We start from the raw sequence: 18062 nt of genomic DNA, 5'->3' as shown, positions 1-18062 counted from the left end.
CCGACTTTAGCTCAGGTCACGATCTCACGGTTCGTGAGTTCGAGCCCGAGTCAGGCTCTGGGCTGATGGCTCAGAGCCTGGAGCCTGCTTCCAATTCTGTGTCTCCCTCTCTCTCTGCCCCTCCCCCATTCATGCTCTGTCTCTCTCTGTCTCAAAAATAAATAAACATTTAAAAAAAATTTAAAAATAAAAAAAAAGAATTATATCCTGTCTCTTTAAAGATTATTTATTTTTAAGTAATCTGTACACTAAACGTGGGGCTCTAACTCTTGACCCTGAGATCAAGGGTTGTACACTCTACTGAATGAGCCAGCCAGGTGACCCTGTTATCATTTGCAATGGATGTGTTATACACCATTCCTATATAACTGGACTTGAACCTTGTTTTTAATTTTTAGCTCTTTTTAGATAATGCCATAATTTTCACTGTCAATTCCTTTTTTTCCTCTTTGTTTTTTTTTCCTGTTGGAGGTATTTCCTTATGCTAAATTCTCAAGGTTGGAATTACTAAAATAAAGTGTTGAATTATTTTTTTAAGAGTTTTTTTTTTAATGTTTATTTTTGAGAGAGAGTGTGCATGAGCGAGGGAGGGGCGGAAAGAGAGGGAGACAGAGGATGCCAAGCAGGCCCCATGCTGCCAGTACTGTCCGACATGCAGCTCAAACCCATGAACCATGAGATCATGACCTGAGCCAAAGTTGGACACTTAACAGACTGAGCCACCCAGGAGCCCCAAATTATTTTTTACTTTAACCCTTTACCCCTCCCCCATCAGCAAATTCCCAAATGTTGATTCTTTGATAATGGATTTGGCATAAGTCTCTTCCTTTCTCACTGTTTCAGCCAATTCTATCACATGCCAGGGTTATTGCACCCTTTTTTTCCCTGATTTTCCACGTCTCCAGTGTTTCCACTTTCTAATTCACCTTTTCATCCTGCCAGATTAATTGCCCTAAAACACTGCTTTGAATTCATTCATTAACAAGTATTTACTGAATGTGTGCCACCTGCCAGATATTAAACTCCTTAACTGGCGTTTCAAGGTCTGAACATTCTCCCCTCATTTACTTAAAAAATTTTTTTTAAAAATATTTTTTTTAACGCTTATTTATTTTTGAGACAGAGAGAGACAAAGCATGAACGGGGGAGGGTCAGAGAGAGGGAGACACAGAATCTCAAACAGGCTCCAGGCTCTGAGCTGTCAGCACAGAGCCTGACGCAGGGCTCGAACCCACAGACCGCGAGATCATGACCTGAGCCGAAGTCGGCCGCTTAACCCAACTGAGCCACCCAGGTGCCCCCCCCAATTTTTTTTTAATGTTTATTTATTTTTGAGAGAGAGAGGGAGAGAGAGCGCACATGCGAGCTGGGAATGGGCAGAGGGAGATGGAGATAAAGAATCCAAAGAAGTCTAGGCTCTGAGCTGTCAGCACAGAGCCCGATGTGGGGCTCAAACTCACAACTGTGAGATCATGACCTGAACCAAACTCTGATGCTTAACTGGAGCCACCAGGCGCCCCTCCTCTCATTTACTTTATATCAGCCCTCTCACCCACCATCTCCTGATCATGCCATTTCCATTCCCATGTGTGACATTTTGTTTTAGAATGAGCTTCTATTTAGAATTCAATCTGCCTCCTTTTTCATTTCCTTTAGTTTGACTCTTTAAAGCCCAGGTTTGGTCTCAGTCTTCCCTCCATGAAACCTCAGTTTTTTGATTCTTCAATTTATACTCTTGTGTTTAAACTGTTGGATTTAAGCAAGCAGTATCCTCAAGTGGCTCTCGTTTTATTCACCAGATAAACTTCAAATTCCTTGACCTTTTGTTTAATGCTTTCCAAGATCTGGCCCCATTTTTTAGTACCTAACATGAGCTGTCTGACTAGACTCCTCTACTTTTTATTCTTTAAATACCCCAACCCCCTTCCCACATCCATGCTTTTTTTTTGCTTTTTTGTTCTTTGTCCCATCTTTTCTACCTTTCAAATCTTAACCATTTTCTTTAACAGTTTTTTTGCTTTTAGTTTAATTTTATTAATGACATTTGCATTTTGAACAGAAAGCCATTTCAGGGGTCCCTAGTTAAACATCGACTTTTGATTTCTGCTCAGGTTATGATCTCAGTTTGTGAGATCTCACAGTTTGGGTTGGGCTCTGTGCTGACAGTGCAGAGCCTGCTTGGGATTCTCTCTCTGCCTCTCCCCCAGTCTCAATAAATAAGTAAACATTAAAAAAAAAAAAAAAGCCAATTCATGGAACAATATATAATCTGTGTGGAAGGCCCCAGACTTAACTTTTTACTTTTCTTTTACAAATCTTTCTTTTTATAAAAGTAATGCTTAAAAAAAAAAAAAAGATAATACATGAGGCATCTGACTGTCTTAGTCGGTAGAGCATGGAATTTTTGCTCTCAGGGTTGTGAGTTCAAGCCTCATGTTGGATGTGGAGCCTACTTAAGAAAAAAAAAAGTAATACAAGATATGTATGTATATATAAGATTTTTAAAAACAAATTATAAAAATAAAGATATCTATAAGGGCAAAAAGTATATATCCTAATGGTTAATGGTTTCTATTACCTCTTCTTCCAGGTTATCCCTCTTAAAATAACCAGCATTAAAGGCTTGGTATCTTGGTATGTGTCCTTCCACACCTTTCTCTTTGCCCCATGTGCCCAGACTGTATGGACTACTAAGTGCTGCTCCTTTTGCCCCAACAAAATCGGGAGCATACCCTACACCAGCAGTTCTCAGAATGTCCAGGATCTCTGCGGGTTCCCTAAGACACTTTAAGGACGTCTGCAAGCATAACTGGTTTTATTATAGACTAAGGTGTTCATTGTCTTTTTTTGCTGGGTTGACATTTGCTCTGAGGGTGCAAAAGCCAAGGTGGGGAAAACCGCTGGCCCCTTAGCACTAATCAAGGTGGTTGCACCAAACGACCAGTCATTGTGTTCTTTGCCGCCACACGCTTGCAGTAAATAAGGCCAGTTTCACTTAAGAATATCCTTGTTTATGCAGTAAGATTTGCTAATTTTATTAAAACCTGGCCCTTGAATACACCTCTTTTTACTTATTTTTTTTCCAGCTCTATTGAAATATAATTGACATATAACATTGTGTAGGTTTCCGGAGTGCAGTGTGATTTGATGCATGTATATATTGTGAAATGTTTACACAATGAGGTTAGTTAACACATCCTTCACTTCACGTAATCGCCATCCATCTTGTTGTTAAAACTGTACTCTCATAGCAACTTTCAAGAATACAATACAGTTCTGTTAATAATGGTTATCATGCTGTACCTTAGATTCCTCACAACTTAACTCATTTTGTAACTGGAAGTTACTCATCTCTTTCATGTTCTCTGTGGACTAATTGGGAAGTAAGGATGAAACACTACTGCACACTGGAGTAAGGTGGTGTCTTAAGGAAAAGCACTGGTGCAATTGTCTGCAAGTCACAAGCTAAACAGCTTCCTTTTCGTGGAACACCATTTTTACTTAAAAGAACCACTGACAAACCAGTAATTCAGAACTGGGTATCTGGCATTTTCCTGAAAATGAAGGAAGTGAACCCGTCATTTCAAGGAAAACAACTGACAGTATTTTTTGCCAATGGTAAAATTCAAGGCTTCAAGTAAAAATCAGAATTTTGGAAAAGTTATATTTGCCACTGCCAGCTTGACAGCTTCCCACTAAAGACTTTTCTGAGGATATTAGCGAATATGGTTTTTTAGAAAATATTGCATGGTGAAATGGATAATATTGCAAACTAAGAGCAGAAGGGAGATCCTGAAATAAAAAAACTTGGAGGATAACTACTCTATATGTTATCCTGCAACTTGCTTTTTCACTTAGTGTATCATGAACACCATTCAAGCCAAAGTCAATGCATTTATTTATTTTTATTTTGTTTTCAATGTTTATTGATAGATGCAACTATATAAAATCAGGGCATGAACATGACTTGATAAAGTAAGTAGACTTAATTTCAATTCTGTAATAAGAGGGACCAATTCAGATTCTCACTATTTGTTTCACACCCTCAAAACCACTTCAGGGGCATTAACGATCCGTCAAAACTGATCAGTTTTGTGCAAGTAAACCATGTTTGTTTTTTAAAGACTTGTGTACTTGCCCAGGCACAAGGATATTAAAATCTAGCACATAAAGCTCATTAATAGAGGTAGAAATACAGGCAATATACAATTACAGCAACAGCCATCATTACAGTTAAGAATTTTTCTGTAACAACCAAATGGATAATCAAATATTGCAACAACTCAAGTATTACTGAGCAAAGTGCATTTCTAGTGTTCAGTGTTGCTGTTCATTTTTTCTAACTTACAACAGCGTATAACTGGCAGCAAAGAAAGTCAGTGCATTTATATCTGACATTCTTTTTTCATAAGAGCATGGTGTTCCATCCTGTGGATGATCCACATGTATTCCATTGTTCATTTATTGGTGGTCATTCAAGTTGCCTCAGTTTTTGTTGTTTTAAATAATGTAGCAACAAACATCCTTTACAAATATCCTTGTGTACTGGTGCTTTTATATCTAGTATGGATTCTTAAAAGTTGACCTGTTTTTCATGACCCATCTTAATAAAGCTTCCCCTGTCTACATCTTCTCTCGTCATTTCTCCTTGCTACGGTTCTTGTTTTTGCCCTCTTTTGGCCCCTTTTTCAGTTATTGCCTTTTGATGCCCCAATGCTATTATTGTCTTGTGTTTTTTTTAAAAACTCTTCCTCTGTGCCTGTCCTCTTGCCAACTAGATTAAAAATAGAAAATAGTGTAAAAATAGAAACTCCTGAGGGCAGGGATGGTGTATTATACCTCAGTAAATAATGTGCACTCGGTAAATAATGATGAGAGGGGCGTTGAGGGTTGATAAGAGAAAAGGGTGCCTTAATGGCTGCATTTAATAGACGGATGGGTGCCCAGGGAAGCTGTATACATTCACTCATGTTTTCAAATTGGGAACTATTTGAAAGTTAGAGTAACTGTCTAACTTAATTCTCTCATTGCAGGCAAATACATTGCCTCAACACAACGACCCGACGGGACCTGGCGGAAGCAGCGGAGGGTGAAAGAAGGCTATGTGCCCCAGGAGGAGGTCCCAGTGTGCGTGGTTAGGCATGAGGAGGGGGTATTTAATGGAATCCACAGAAAAGAAGAATCTCCTGATCCCAGTATCTCATGAAATGCGAGGAGGGAGCAACTATATGAGAAAGAAGAGGAGAGGGGGCTGGGATACAGCGATGAGTGAGGGTTACAAGTGACTAGTTCTGTTCCTATTGGCCTCTGTTTATCAGAATCTCCAAACAGCATTCAGGATATGGAACTATGAGACCTAGAGACCTTCCCACAGCCTGCAGAACAGAAGAAAATTGGGGAGGGACCATAGGAGAGGAAGGAAGCGAGAGAATGAAAAGAGTGGATTGATTTGGAAGGTTAAGAAAAGGGCTCCAGAAGTCAGTGCTTCTTTGAAACTGTTGGCATCTCTTCCCTGCAGGTATGAGAACAAGTATGTGAAGTTTTTCAAGAGTAAACCCGAACTGCCCCCAGGTCTGAGCCCCGAGGCCACTGCTCCTGCCACCCCATCCAGGCCAGAAGGTGGCGAATCAGGCCTCTCCAAGACAGCCAAACGCAACCTGAAGCGGAAGGAGAAGCGGCGGCAGCAGCAAGAGAAAGGCGAGGCAGAGGCCTTAAGCCGGACTCTCGATAAGGTGTCCCTGGGAGAGACTGCCCCACTCCCCACGGCTCCGCAGGGCTCCCGGGCAGCCCCTGCAGCTGCCTCTGACCAGCCTGACTCAGCCGTCACCACCGAGAAGGCCAAGAAGATAAAGAACCTAAAGAAGAAGCTTCGGCAGGTGGAAGAGCTGCAGCAACGGATCCAGGCTGGGGAAATCAGCCAGCCCAGCAAAGAGCAGCTGGAGAAGCTAGCGCGGAGGAGGGCGCTAGAGGAGGAGCTCGAGGACTTGGAGCTGGGCCTGTGAGGCCTTTGGGGAGCAGGGAATGGACTGCAGAAAAAACCATGGGGCTCTCTGGGGTCCTGGGGAATGTGGGCAGCAGCAGTCAGGGGGGTACCCCCTCCCTACTGACTCACTTCCACTTCTCGTGGCCCAACTCCGTCCTCCAGAGCCTAGCCTCGCCGTCATTCCTTCCCTCTTCTTCCCAACTCCTATTTTTTGGACTTTTCTCCCTCCCATTCCCAGTGTTCAAAATCTCAGTGATTACCCCAGGTAACTTTGCTGCTGATTTGGGTGTCTTGTTTAAAAGAAAATTGGGCGGGTGGGAATGTCTTAGAGAACTGAGGTTGAGGGTAGGGGGAGTACACTCAAGTCGGAGTCTTGGTTCCTGTTCACAGTGTTTATGGGTTATTTCCCCCGCCATCCCTCACCGTTTTTTTGTTTTTGTTTTTTTTGTTTTTTTTGTTTTTTTTGTTTTTTTTTTAAAGAACAGAATAAACTCAAGTAGACAACATGTCTGGCTTTGTCCCTCTTTCCAGCTTCCAGTAGGTGTATTATCTCCTCCAGTTTGGTACAGGAAGACAAATATTGAGAGTAATATTCCTTTTTTTTTTTTTCTTTTTCAAGTAGGCTGCATGCTCAGTGTGGAGCCCAACACCGGGCTTGAACCCATGATCCTGTGATCAAGATCAAGACCTGAGCTGAGATCAAGAGTCAGATGCTCAACAACTGAGCTACCCAGGTTCCCTTCCTCCCCCCCCCCCCGCCATTAACTTTTTTGAGAGAGGGGGAGAAAGCATTCCGGGAGCATGTGAACAGGGGGAGGGGGCAGAGAGAGAGAGAGAGAGAGAAAGAAAATGAGAATCTCAGGCAGGCTCCATGCCCAGTGTGGAGCCCCAGGCAGGGCTCGATCTCATGAACTGTGAGATCATGACCTGAGCTGAAATCAAGAGTCAGCTGGTTAACCAGCTGAGCCACCCAGGCGCCCCCTATTCCTTTTAATTTTTAAAAATTGTGAGTGTGTGACCAAATTAGTGACCCTGATTTCTGTACCTATTTGCTCAGACTTCAGTGAATAGTAATTAGGTTATAATAAAAGGAAACTTAGAACAAATTGAATTTGACATGTTAATTTACATGTGTCATTACTATCCTGCTGCATAACAGTGGGGCCTTTGTACCTTCCTTACTGTTTCTTTCCAAAAATAATCCACTTCACAGCATCACTGGGGCAGCTCTTCTGAAATTTTACCTTCTTAGATGCTACCCCAAGATGGCATTGTCTGACAAACTAATACAAGAAGAGGCATTTAGAGCTGTCACTTAATTTTTGCATATCTGATTCCCACACCCTCACCACAATCTTTCTTTCTAGCCAGCTGCTAGTGTAGAGACCAATGGAAGGGAAGTCAACTGTAATGAACTGCCTCCGTTGTTCAGAGTTCTTAGCCTGACTCATAAGGTCCCATACAATCTAGCCTCATTTTTTGCCATTCTTCAGCTCTGGTCAAAATGTGCTCCCTAGTGCACTGACTACTTTCTGTTAAAAGAGCCATATTCTCTCTGAGCCTCAGAGAGGCTTTGTCCTTTCTGATCCCTCTGCTTATAATACTCTTGCTGACCCCTTCTGCCTCGTCAACTCTTAGCCTTTGAATCTCAGTGTTATCCTCTCTAGGAAGACTTCCATAAGCTTCAAATATTAATTTAGATGCCTCTCTGAACTTGCTTCCTTACTTAGGTTTGTGATGGGATTTATTATATTATGTTATGCTCGGTTCCATGTTAGCCCTCCTCCTCCTTGTTAGATCATTGCGCTCATCCAGCCCTGGGACTGTTTATCATTGCATCACACTACCCCAAATAGTAAATTCTCAAATACTTAACTGAATGAATAAGGCCACAAGCCATGTGTAGAAACAGAAGACGAAGGATAATTTGTGCCTCAAATGGCTGAGCTCATTAGTAAGGACTTGCCTGGGCACTTCAGTGTGAGACTAAAAGCCTGAGTTTCCTTCTGTAGGACCCCTGCACAATTACGAAAATTTTATAAAGAAGGCTTAATTGGCTTATGTATATAGATATTTGATATTTTATAAGTTCAGATGTTTTAGAGGCATCATACTTAACTATTACTAGGGAGAGATTAAGTGCTTTGCAAAAGGATTTACCTCAGTAAACCTTTGAATTTCCTGGATCTTTATTTTATTTTTAAAATTATTTTTAAAATGTATTTCTTGGGGCGCCTGGGTGGCGCAGTCGGTTAAGCGTCCGACTTCAGCCAGGTCACGATCTCGCGGTCCGTGAGTTCGAGCCCCACGTCAGGCTCTGGGCTGATGGCTCGGAGCCTGGAGCCTGTTTCTGATTCTGTGTCTCCCTCTCTCTCTGCCCCTCCCCCGTTCATGCTCTGTCTCTCTCTGTCCCAAAAATAAATAAAAAACGTTGAAAAAAAATTTAAAATGTATTTCTTAATGTTTTTAATTATTTTTGAGAGAGAGCGCACAAGTGGGTTAGGGACGGGGGCGGTGGGGCGGTGGGCAGAGGATCTGAAGTGGGCCTTGCTCTGACAGCAGCAAGCCCGATGTAGGGCTCGAACTCATGAATTGTGAGATCATGACCTGAACCGAAGTTGGATACTTAACCAACTGAGCCACCCAGGTGCCCCTAAATTTTCTGGATCTTAAGTAGTTTTATACAAGTTTACTTTGATATTTGTTGGGCCCTGTTAGTCATTGTGCCAGTCTGGAGGGATGCAATTATGAATACAGGGGATGCAATTATGAGTATGTAGAACCTTCATTTAAGGAAGCTATAAGTTGTGTAAATCACTAATTGAGTACTAGGCACATTAATTAAGTGCTAGGGTAGAGGTACCAGCACTGTTTTGAGGGAGAACTAAGAGAGAAATAATTTCTTCTGATTGGAGGAATGGAAAGACTTAATGATGGTGTTGGATTTTGAAGAAGATTATGACTCATATCTCAACAAAGGCAGGTAGGGGAGAGCAACTGTGCACAAAGGCTTGGCAGCATGGAAGAGATATGGTGAATTTGGTTTCAATTCTGTAGGGGCACTTTTCCTTAGCAAAACATCAGTGTTGATATAGGATGAAAATTTACACATAAACTGGCTAGTGTTTTTCAAAATGTGAGTCATGAAATCAATTTAGAAAGTTCTGGCCAGTAGGATGTTGGGGTTTTTTTTCTTCAAGGTTTTAAGTATTTTCTACATCAAGTATGGGCCTTGAACTTACAACCCAAAGATCAAGAGTCATATGCTCTACTGACTGAGCCAGCCAAGCACCCTACTAGTGGTGTTTCTAAGTGGAGTAGACTAGAAAATAGCAGAGACTGATGCTTAATAAGGATAAATATGTCTCATGATAATTTTGTTTCCAGTGTTGAGTGAGGATATAAAATGCATTCCTTGCCTTGGTTTGCAGAAAAATACATTTGAAAGCCACTGATAAAATCAATACCAAGGGGCTGGGGCATCACATATTCTCTCTCTGGTCTCTCTCTTTGGGATGGTTGGGGTAGAAGGTTATTAGTTTAATTATTTCCCCAATGGGCCCTTATAGCTTATGGCAAAGTAAATTAGCTCCTTGCTTTTTTTATACTCTTGAAGCTATATTACTATTTATTTGGCAATTCTTTCCCCTTTGCTGATGATTCCTCCTAATGTGTAAATAGCAAAGATTCTAGAGATCTGAAAGTGAGTTAATTTAGAATTGGCCATTTACCTTCATGGTCTCAGAGCCCTTATTTTATTTTATTTTATTTTATTTTACTTTATTTTTTATTTTATTTTATTTTATTTTATTTTATTTTATTTTATTTATTTTATTATTTCATTTCATTTTTATATATTTTTTTATTTTTTCTATCGTGTCATGTCATATCATATCATATCCTATCTTATCCTTTTATAGAAACAGAGTGCAAGTGGGGGAGAGGGGCAGAGGAAGAGAGAACGAGAATCCCAGGCAGGCTCCATGCTCAGCCCAGGGCAGGGACCCATCCCAGGATCCTGGGACCATGACCTGAGCCAAAATAAAAGAGTTTGTGGCTCAAGGGGCTGAGCCACCCAGACACTCCGTGTTAGTTTCTTTTTATCCACTAGGTGGTGCTGTGAGGGGCTGGTATTTGCAAGTTAGCCTGTCTCTAGACTCCAGCTTGTTTTGAAATTAGCGGATAGGGTTACTTAGTCAGAAAATCTTTTCTCTTCAAGTTCCCAGGCATTCCATCACAGGGCATATAGATCTCCCTTTCCTCTCCAACTATAACTTCCTTTTACAAATTGAGGAGGTTAGAGAATCTGGGATCAAGAAGGTAAAATTTTTTGTCAGTATTGCCATCTCTCAAAAGAGATCAGAAATGGTTTCCATTCTCCCCTAGAGATCAAAGAAGATGCTGAACTGCAGTGGAAAAAGGTGGAGGTTATACCCCAAAAAGAATAACTGGTTTATGGGGCAACAGAATTGGCTGAGAGGAGGGAAGGGAGGAGATACTAAAGGATATCTTCCTTGGGAAAGCAACAAATCGTAGAATCTGATTATATTCAGCAAACATTTTTCAAGAGCTTTCTATAGGCCAGGAGAACACGAAGTTGAGTAAGTTTAAGTACCTGGGGTGCCTCGGTGGCTCAGTCAGTTAAGCATCTGACTCTTGATTTCAGCTCAGGTGATGATCTCACAGTTTCATAAATTTGAGTCCCACATCCAGCTCTGCGCTGACCCTGCAGAGTCTGCTTGGGGTTCACCCCCCCCCGCCCCTCCCCTCCTCATGCTCTTTCTCTGTCTCTCTCAAAATAAATAGATAAACTTTAAAAATTTTTATTAAAAAAAATTTTGGTACTTGCTTGGAGCGCCTCGGTTGCTTAGTCAGTTAAACAACCGACTTCGACTCAGGTCATGATCTCACAGCTCATGAATTCAAGCTCCGTGTGTTGGGCTCTGTGCTGACAGCTCAGAGCCTGGAAGGCAGTTATGCTCACCACTATACCACCAACGCTGCACAGCATACAGCTCAGAGCTTGAAGCCCGCTTTGGATTCTATGTCTCCCTCTCTCTCTGCCCCACCCCCTTACGCCCTGTCTCTCTTTCTCTCAAAAATAAACATTAAAAATTAAAAAAAAAAATTTAGAACCTGCTTTCTAGAAGCTCAAGGAAAAGAGGAAACACTCAACAATAATACAGTGTGATAAATAGGGGCATACACAGGGCTCTGTGGAAGCAGAGAAAGGACCCCTAAGTCAGTAGTGGTGGGGGGGCCAGGGAGATGGTGATCAGGGAAGGTTTCCTAGAAGAGATGACACCTAGGCTTTCATTCTGGAAGGATAACTAGGAGCCTTCCAATATCCTAGAAATCCACAAGTCTCCCCTGGTGACTTCATTTACTCCTATTATTTCAACAATTACCTCTGTGCTAATAACTCTCAATGTTTCCCTAGCCCTGTCATCTCCAAAACATGCCCATCCAGTACCTCCTATTTGAATGTTATTGTTCAAATTCAACTTGTCTAAAACAAAGCACTGAAAGACGATCAAGGCTTTTGATTTTTATGGTAATCATATAATTTTTATCCTTATTCAATATATGGGTGGATATCACTTCCTGTATGAATTACTGCAAAAGTATACTAGCTGGTCTCCAACTTAGATCTCTCTCTACCACCCATTTCTCCAGTCTGTCCTATACACTTAGATCTTCAACAAGATTTATCTTCCCAATGTTTATGGTATTGAAAATCAACCTTTAGGGGCGCCTGGGTGGCTCAGTCGGTTAAGCATCCGACTTCGGCTCAGGTCATGATCTCGAGGTCCGTGAGTTCAAGTCCCGCATCAGGCTCTGTGCTGATAGCTCAGAGCCTGGAGCCTGTTTCAGATTCTGTGTCTCCCTCTCTCTCTGACCTTCCCCAGTTCATGCTGTCTCTCCCTGTCTCAAAAATAAATAAATGTTAAAAAGAAATTAAAAAGAAAAAGAAAGAAAAGAAAATCAACCTTTAGAGGTTCCCTTTGGTCTACCCAATGGAGACCAAGCTCCTTTATCTGATAGTCAAGTCAGTTGCCATGGTTTGAATGTGCCCCCCCCCCCCGACACCCTATTCATGTTGAAATCCTAACCCCCAAAGGTGATAGTATTAATAAGTGGGGACTTTGAGAGGTGATTAGGATTTGATAGTGGAGCCCTCCTGAGTGGGATTAGTGCTTTTATTAAAGAGATCCCACAGAGCTTCCTAGATTCTTCCACCACGTGAGGTTACAAGAAGTCTGTCACCTGAAGTAGGGCCTTCTCCTGGCCATGCTGGCACCCTGATCTTGGACTTCAGCCTCCAGAACTGTGAACAATAAATGTCTCTTGTTTATAAGTTACCCAGTCTGTGGTATTTTATTATAGCAGCCTGAATGGTTTAAGACAGCATTCTATGTTCTGGTCCTGAATGACTCTTTCTATTTTTATATTGTGTGATTCCCTAAAATGCCTTTTATAGCCAAACTCTTCTACTCAATATTTATTTCCCAAATATAGCTTATGCTTTTCTACCTCAGTGTCTACGTTTATACTCTTCTCATATTTCTTGTCAAAATGCTATCTACGTTTGGAAGGGGAAGGTTTCCTAAAGATAACATCAAAGGCAGAAAACATATATGACATGATTTATATTTTAATATGTAAAGAGCTCTTGCAAATCAACAAGAAAAGACAACCACTGTAATAGAAAAAATGGCAAAATGCATGAAGAGACAATTTTAATTGGTGTGGTTGGATTAAAATCTACCACCATGCTGTTTTATATTTGTCTTATCTATTTTTGTTCCTGTTTTCCTGCTGATCTTTGAGTATTTTTGGTATTTCATTTATCTCCTCTTATTAACTATATATATATATATTTTTTCAATAGTTGCACTAAGGCTTACCATATGCATCTTTAACTTACCACAGACTACCTTCAAATATTATATGACTTCGTGTGTAATGTAAAAACTGTACAATAGTATACTTCCATTTTCCTTTCGCTCATCCTTTTTGTTATTGTTGTCATACATTTTACTTCTACATATATCCCACTGTATATTATTACTATTTTTGTCTTAAAGCATCAGTTATCTTCTTTTTAGATTTTATTTTATTATTTTTGTAAATGTTTATTTTTGAGAGAGAGACAGAGTGCAGGCAGAGGAGGGGCAGAGAGAGAGGGAGACACAGAATCTGAAGCAGGCTCCAGGCTCTGAGTTGTTAGCATGTGGGTTTGAACTCACGAACCGTGAGATCATGACCTGAGCTGAAATTGGAGGCTTAAACAACTGAGCCACCCAGCCACCCTTTTTAGATTTTATTTTTAATCTCTACACCAAATGCAGGGCTTGAACTCACAACCCTAAGATCAAGAGTTGCATGCTCTTAATGACTAAGCCAGCCAGGTACCCCAAAGAGTCAATTATCTTTTAAACAACTTTTTAATTTATTATTATTATAATTTTTTAATGTTTATTTATTGGGGCACCTGGGTGACTCAGTCGGTTGGGTGTCTGACTTTGGCTCAGGTCTTGATCTCGCAGTTCACAAGTTTGAGCCCTGCCATCAGGCTCTGTGCTGACAGCTCAGAGCCTGGAGCCTGCTTCAGATTCTGTATCTCTCTCTCTGCCCCTCCCCTGCTCGTGCAATTTCTCTTTCCCTCTCTCTCTCTCTCTCTCAAAATAAATAAATTGTATTTATTAAAAGTTTATTTAGTTGTTTTGAGAGAGAGAGAGAGAGAGAGAGAGAGAGAGAGAATTCCAAGCAGTCTCCACATTGTCAGTGCAGAATTGACTTGGGGCACAAACCTACCAACCATAAGATCATGATCTGAGCTGAAACCAAGTGTCTGGACACTTAACTGACTCAATCACCCAGGTTCCCCTTAAAGAACTTTTTAAAAGTGTCTTTTAGGGGCGCCTGGGTGGCTCAGTCGGTTGAGTGTCCAACTTTGGCTCAGGTCATGATCTCACAGTCTGTGAGTTCGAGCCCCGCGTCGGGCTCTGTGCTGATGGCTCAGAGCCTAGAGCCTGCTTCTGATTCTGTGTCTCCCTCTCTCTGCCCCTTCCCTGCTCATGCTGTGTCTCTCTCTGTCTCAAAAATAAATAAAAACATTAAGAAAAAAAATTTTTTTTAATAAAAAGTGTCTTTTATATTTACCCACAAATTTACTATTTCCATTCCCTTTATTTGTGTTCATCTGAGTTTTCACTTGATATCATCTTTCTTCCATCTGAAGAACCTCCTGTAGCATTTCTTATAAGTGATAACTTTTTTCAGCTTTTATTTGTCTTAAAATGTCTTTTTTGTCTTCATTTTTACATCCACTGGAAATACTATTCTAGGCTGGCTTTTTTTTTTTTTTTCATTTAGCACTTTAAGGGTGTTATTCCATTATCTTCTGTCTTGCACTGTTTCTGATGAGAAGTTAATGCTTATACTTAACCTTTGCTTCAGTCTATGCCATATATCTTTCTCTCTGTCTTCTTTTCAGATTTATTTTTTATCATCGGTGCTCAGCAATTTGGTTATGCTGTGTCTAGGTATAATTTTCTTTGTGTTTATCCTGCATGAGGTTCATCAGTTTATTTGGATCTGGGTGTTAATATTTTTTTCATGAAATCTGGTGAATTTTTTGCCACAATTTCTGCAAATATTCTTTCCTGCTCCCTTGTTTTCCAGTACTCTAGATTATGTGTGTGGTAGAATGCTCGATATCATCCAACTGGTCGCTGAGGCTTGCTTATTTCCCCTCCATCTTCCTTTTCTCTCTGTGCTTCAGTTTACGTTGTTCTTACTTCTGCATCTTCAAGTTCACTGACCTTTTCAACTTTATCATCTAATTTTCTCTAAAGGTCATACAATGGTATTTTTCATTTCTTTTTTATAGTCTCCATTTATTTCCTCATTGGATTTATGGTTTTCTTGGAATATTTGAACTTATATCAAGATGTTTTGAAGTCTTTACCTATTAATTGCATAATTTCTTTCATTTCTGGGTCTGTTTTTATTGTTTAAGTTTTCTCCCAGCTAGAGACCACATTTTTTTTTTCTTTTGCTTATTTATCTATTTGTTTATTTGGTGGTTGGAGGGAGTATGTTTATTAGATGCTGGACATTGTAAATGTTACATCATCGAATTTCTGGATTTTATTGTCTTTCTTTAAGCTTTGTTCTGGCAGGCAGCTAATTACTTTCATATCAGCTTGATTCATTTGAGGCAAGTTTTTAAACTTTGTGAGGGAAGGTCTAGAGTAACTTTACTCTTGGGCTAGTAGGAGTCTACTCCTAAGACAGCTTTTTTAAGGTATCTAATGAATGCTCCGAATATTTGACGCAGTCTCTCCAGTCTGACTGGTTGGAACTCTAATTTCTTCCATTCCTGTGTGAACTCCAGTAATTATTCACTTTATAATTCCCCAGAAGTTGTTCTTTACCTGGTAGTTGATTTTTGGTCAGTTTCAAGAAGTCTCCTCTGTCACGCTATGCACATGTAGCCTGCTATTCAGCCAAAGACACTGGACCACTATGCAAATTTGTGGAGCTCTTTCTTTGCATACCTCTCTTCTCTCTAGGACTTTCTCATAGAATCTGCCTCCTCAGCCTCCCCAAAATCTAATCTCTGTCTCCTCAGCTCAACAAAACCCCTGTACTCTTGTTGGGTTTCCCATCCCTGTGCTATAGTGTGAAGAGTATTTATGGGCAGGTAGTTGGGATAATTGGAAGGTGCACACAATTTTTCTTTCCTTTTCCCTCAGGGATTACAACCCTATGCTGCCTTTGCCCAATATCTTAAAACAATTGTTTCATATATTTTGGGCAGTTTTCTAGGTGTGTGTGTGTGTGTGTGTGTGTGTGTGTGATGGGAGGACTAGTCTGATACCAGTTACTTTGTCATAGTCAGAAATAAGATAACTCAATTTTCACTTGGTATAGAATTATAGGTTGACATTTTTTTCTTTCAGTACTTCAAAGACGTCATTCAATTTTCTTCTGAATTATATTGTCATCTTTGTGCCCCTATATGCAGTGTGTCTTTATCAGAAATGAAAAGTAAAACAACCAGATACAATTTACTCTTACGTTATTAAAAAAAAAAAATCTCAGCGTGGTTATCAGGGAAATGGGTATACTCATATTTCTGGTGGTGTAAATTGTTGAAGTGTTCTTGTGGAGACAGTTTGAACCTAAGATACTAATCATCTAACATATTATTCCTGTAGAGGCTCCCGGTTGTCTCAGTCGGTTAAGCCTATAGGGGCACCTTGGGTGGCTCATTCGGTTAAGCATCAGACTGTTGGTTTTGGCTCAGACGATGATCTCAGGGTTAGTGAGATCAAGCCCTGCCTCCAGCTCTGCCTGCTTGAGATTCTTTCTCTCTCCCTCAATCCCTCTGCCCTGCTCTCATGTGCTGTCTCTCATTCTCTCTCTCTCAGATAAATAAATAAATATAAAAATAATAATATAATAAAAAATGCTAAAATATTTTCTAGGCATATAAGAGAATAGAGAAGAGGTTTTTTTTTTCCTTAAAGTTTATTTATTTAGAGAGAGACAGAGAGAGAGAGAGAACGAGTGGAAGGGAGTAGAGAGAGAGGGAGAGAGAAAATCCCAAGCAGGCTCCGTGTAACCGAGAGATAATGACCTGAGACAAAATCAAGAGTTGGACGCTTAACCATCTGAGCCACCCAGGTGCCCTGGAGAGCTTTTTAATTTAAAAGAAATCAGAGTCCACTCCCAAACATCTGGGATTCAAAGTGTCGCACCAGGACCCCCAAACTAAGCCCTCCAACCCCAATAAACCGCACCCCCACCCCATCTTATTTGCTGTGGACATTGGAGAGGAGCAAATTGGTCGAACTGTCCTAGAATTGTTTGCAGATGTTGTACTCAAAACTGCAGAAAAATTTTGAATATTGCATACAGAAGAAAAAGGGATTAGACATACTACTGGGAAACCTCTCCATTTCAAAGGGTGCCCTTTCCATCAAATTATTAAGACATTTATGATTCAGGGTGGAGACTTCTCATATCGAAAAGGGGCAGGTAGAGAAAGTATTGATGGTAAAAAATGTGAAGATGAAAATTTCTATTATTGAGCATGACAAATGTGGGCTGCAATACAAATGGTTCTCAGTTCTTAATCACAATGGTTTGCACTCCTCATTTGGATGGGAAACATGTGGTGTTTGGCACAAGTAATTAAAGGAATGGGTATGGCAAGGATATTGGAAAATGTAGAAGTGAAAGGTGAAAACCTTGCCAAATTATGCATTATTGCAGAATACAGAGAACTGAAGGAAGGGGATGATATTCCCAAAAGATGGTTCTGGTGACAGTCGTCCAGATTTCCCTGAGGATGCAGATATATAGATTTAAAAGATGCAGATAAAATTTTACTAATAACAGAAGTCTTAAAAAAAATTGGAAATATATTTTTTCAAATCCAGAAGTGGGAGATGGCTATTAAAAATGTACAAAAGTGTTTTTTTAATGTTTATTTATTTATTTTGAGAGAGAGCAAGCAGAGGAAGGACAGATAGGGAGGGAGAGAGAGAGAGAGAGAGAGAGAATCCCAAGCAGGCTCTGCGCTGACAGCACGTGGGGCTTGATCCCATGAACTGTGAGATCATGACCTGAGGTGAAATCAAGAGTCGGTCGCTCAACCAACTGAACCACCCAGGCGCCCCCAAAAATATACAAAAGTTTTAAGATATATGGAAGGTTCAAACGCTGTTATTGAGAAAACGGACAGATAGAAGCTGCAACCTATAGCTTTAAGCTGCATGCTGAATATTGGTGCTAATAAACTGAAGATGCCAAATTGGCAGGGAGCAATTGACAGCTGTTTGGAGGCTCTTGAAATAGACCCATTAAATACCAAAGCATTGTACTGTGAGCTCAAGGATGGCAAGGATTAAAGGAATATGATCAAGCATGGGCTGATCTTAAGAAAGCTCAGGAGACAGCACTGGAAGATAAAACTATCTAGACAGAATTGTTGAAAGTTAAACAAAAGATAAAGGCACAGAAAGATGGAGAGAAGGCAGCGTATGCAAAAATGTTTGCCTAA

General features: G+C 40.5%; 1 protein-coding gene and 1 pseudogene across 1 annotated transcript in view; both read left to right on the top strand.

Annotated features, from left to right (window-relative positions):
• Nucleotides 1-6683, top strand: part of PYM1 (PYM homolog 1, exon junction complex associated factor) — a 19368-nt gene extending 12685 nt beyond the window's left edge. The window contains exons 2-3 of the mRNA XM_049625718.1: nt 5034-5127; nt 5519-6683. Of these exons, the coding sequence (XP_049481675.1) occupies nt 5034-5127; nt 5519-6002 (578 nt within the window). The 3' untranslated portion in view covers nt 6003-6683. The remainder of the gene's footprint in view (nt 1-5033; nt 5128-5518) is intronic.
• LOC125919864 (peptidyl-prolyl cis-trans isomerase D-like) lies at nt 6041-18062 on the top strand (annotated as a pseudogene).

Source organism: Panthera uncia, chromosome B4 (assembly GCF_023721935.1).
Source record: "Panthera uncia isolate 11264 chromosome B4, Puncia_PCG_1.0, whole genome shotgun sequence".
Lineage (NCBI taxonomy): Eukaryota > Metazoa > Chordata > Mammalia > Carnivora > Felidae > Panthera > Panthera uncia.
The sequence above is the reverse complement of the archived record's forward strand: the minus strand, read 5'-3'. Positions and strand labels throughout refer to the sequence as shown.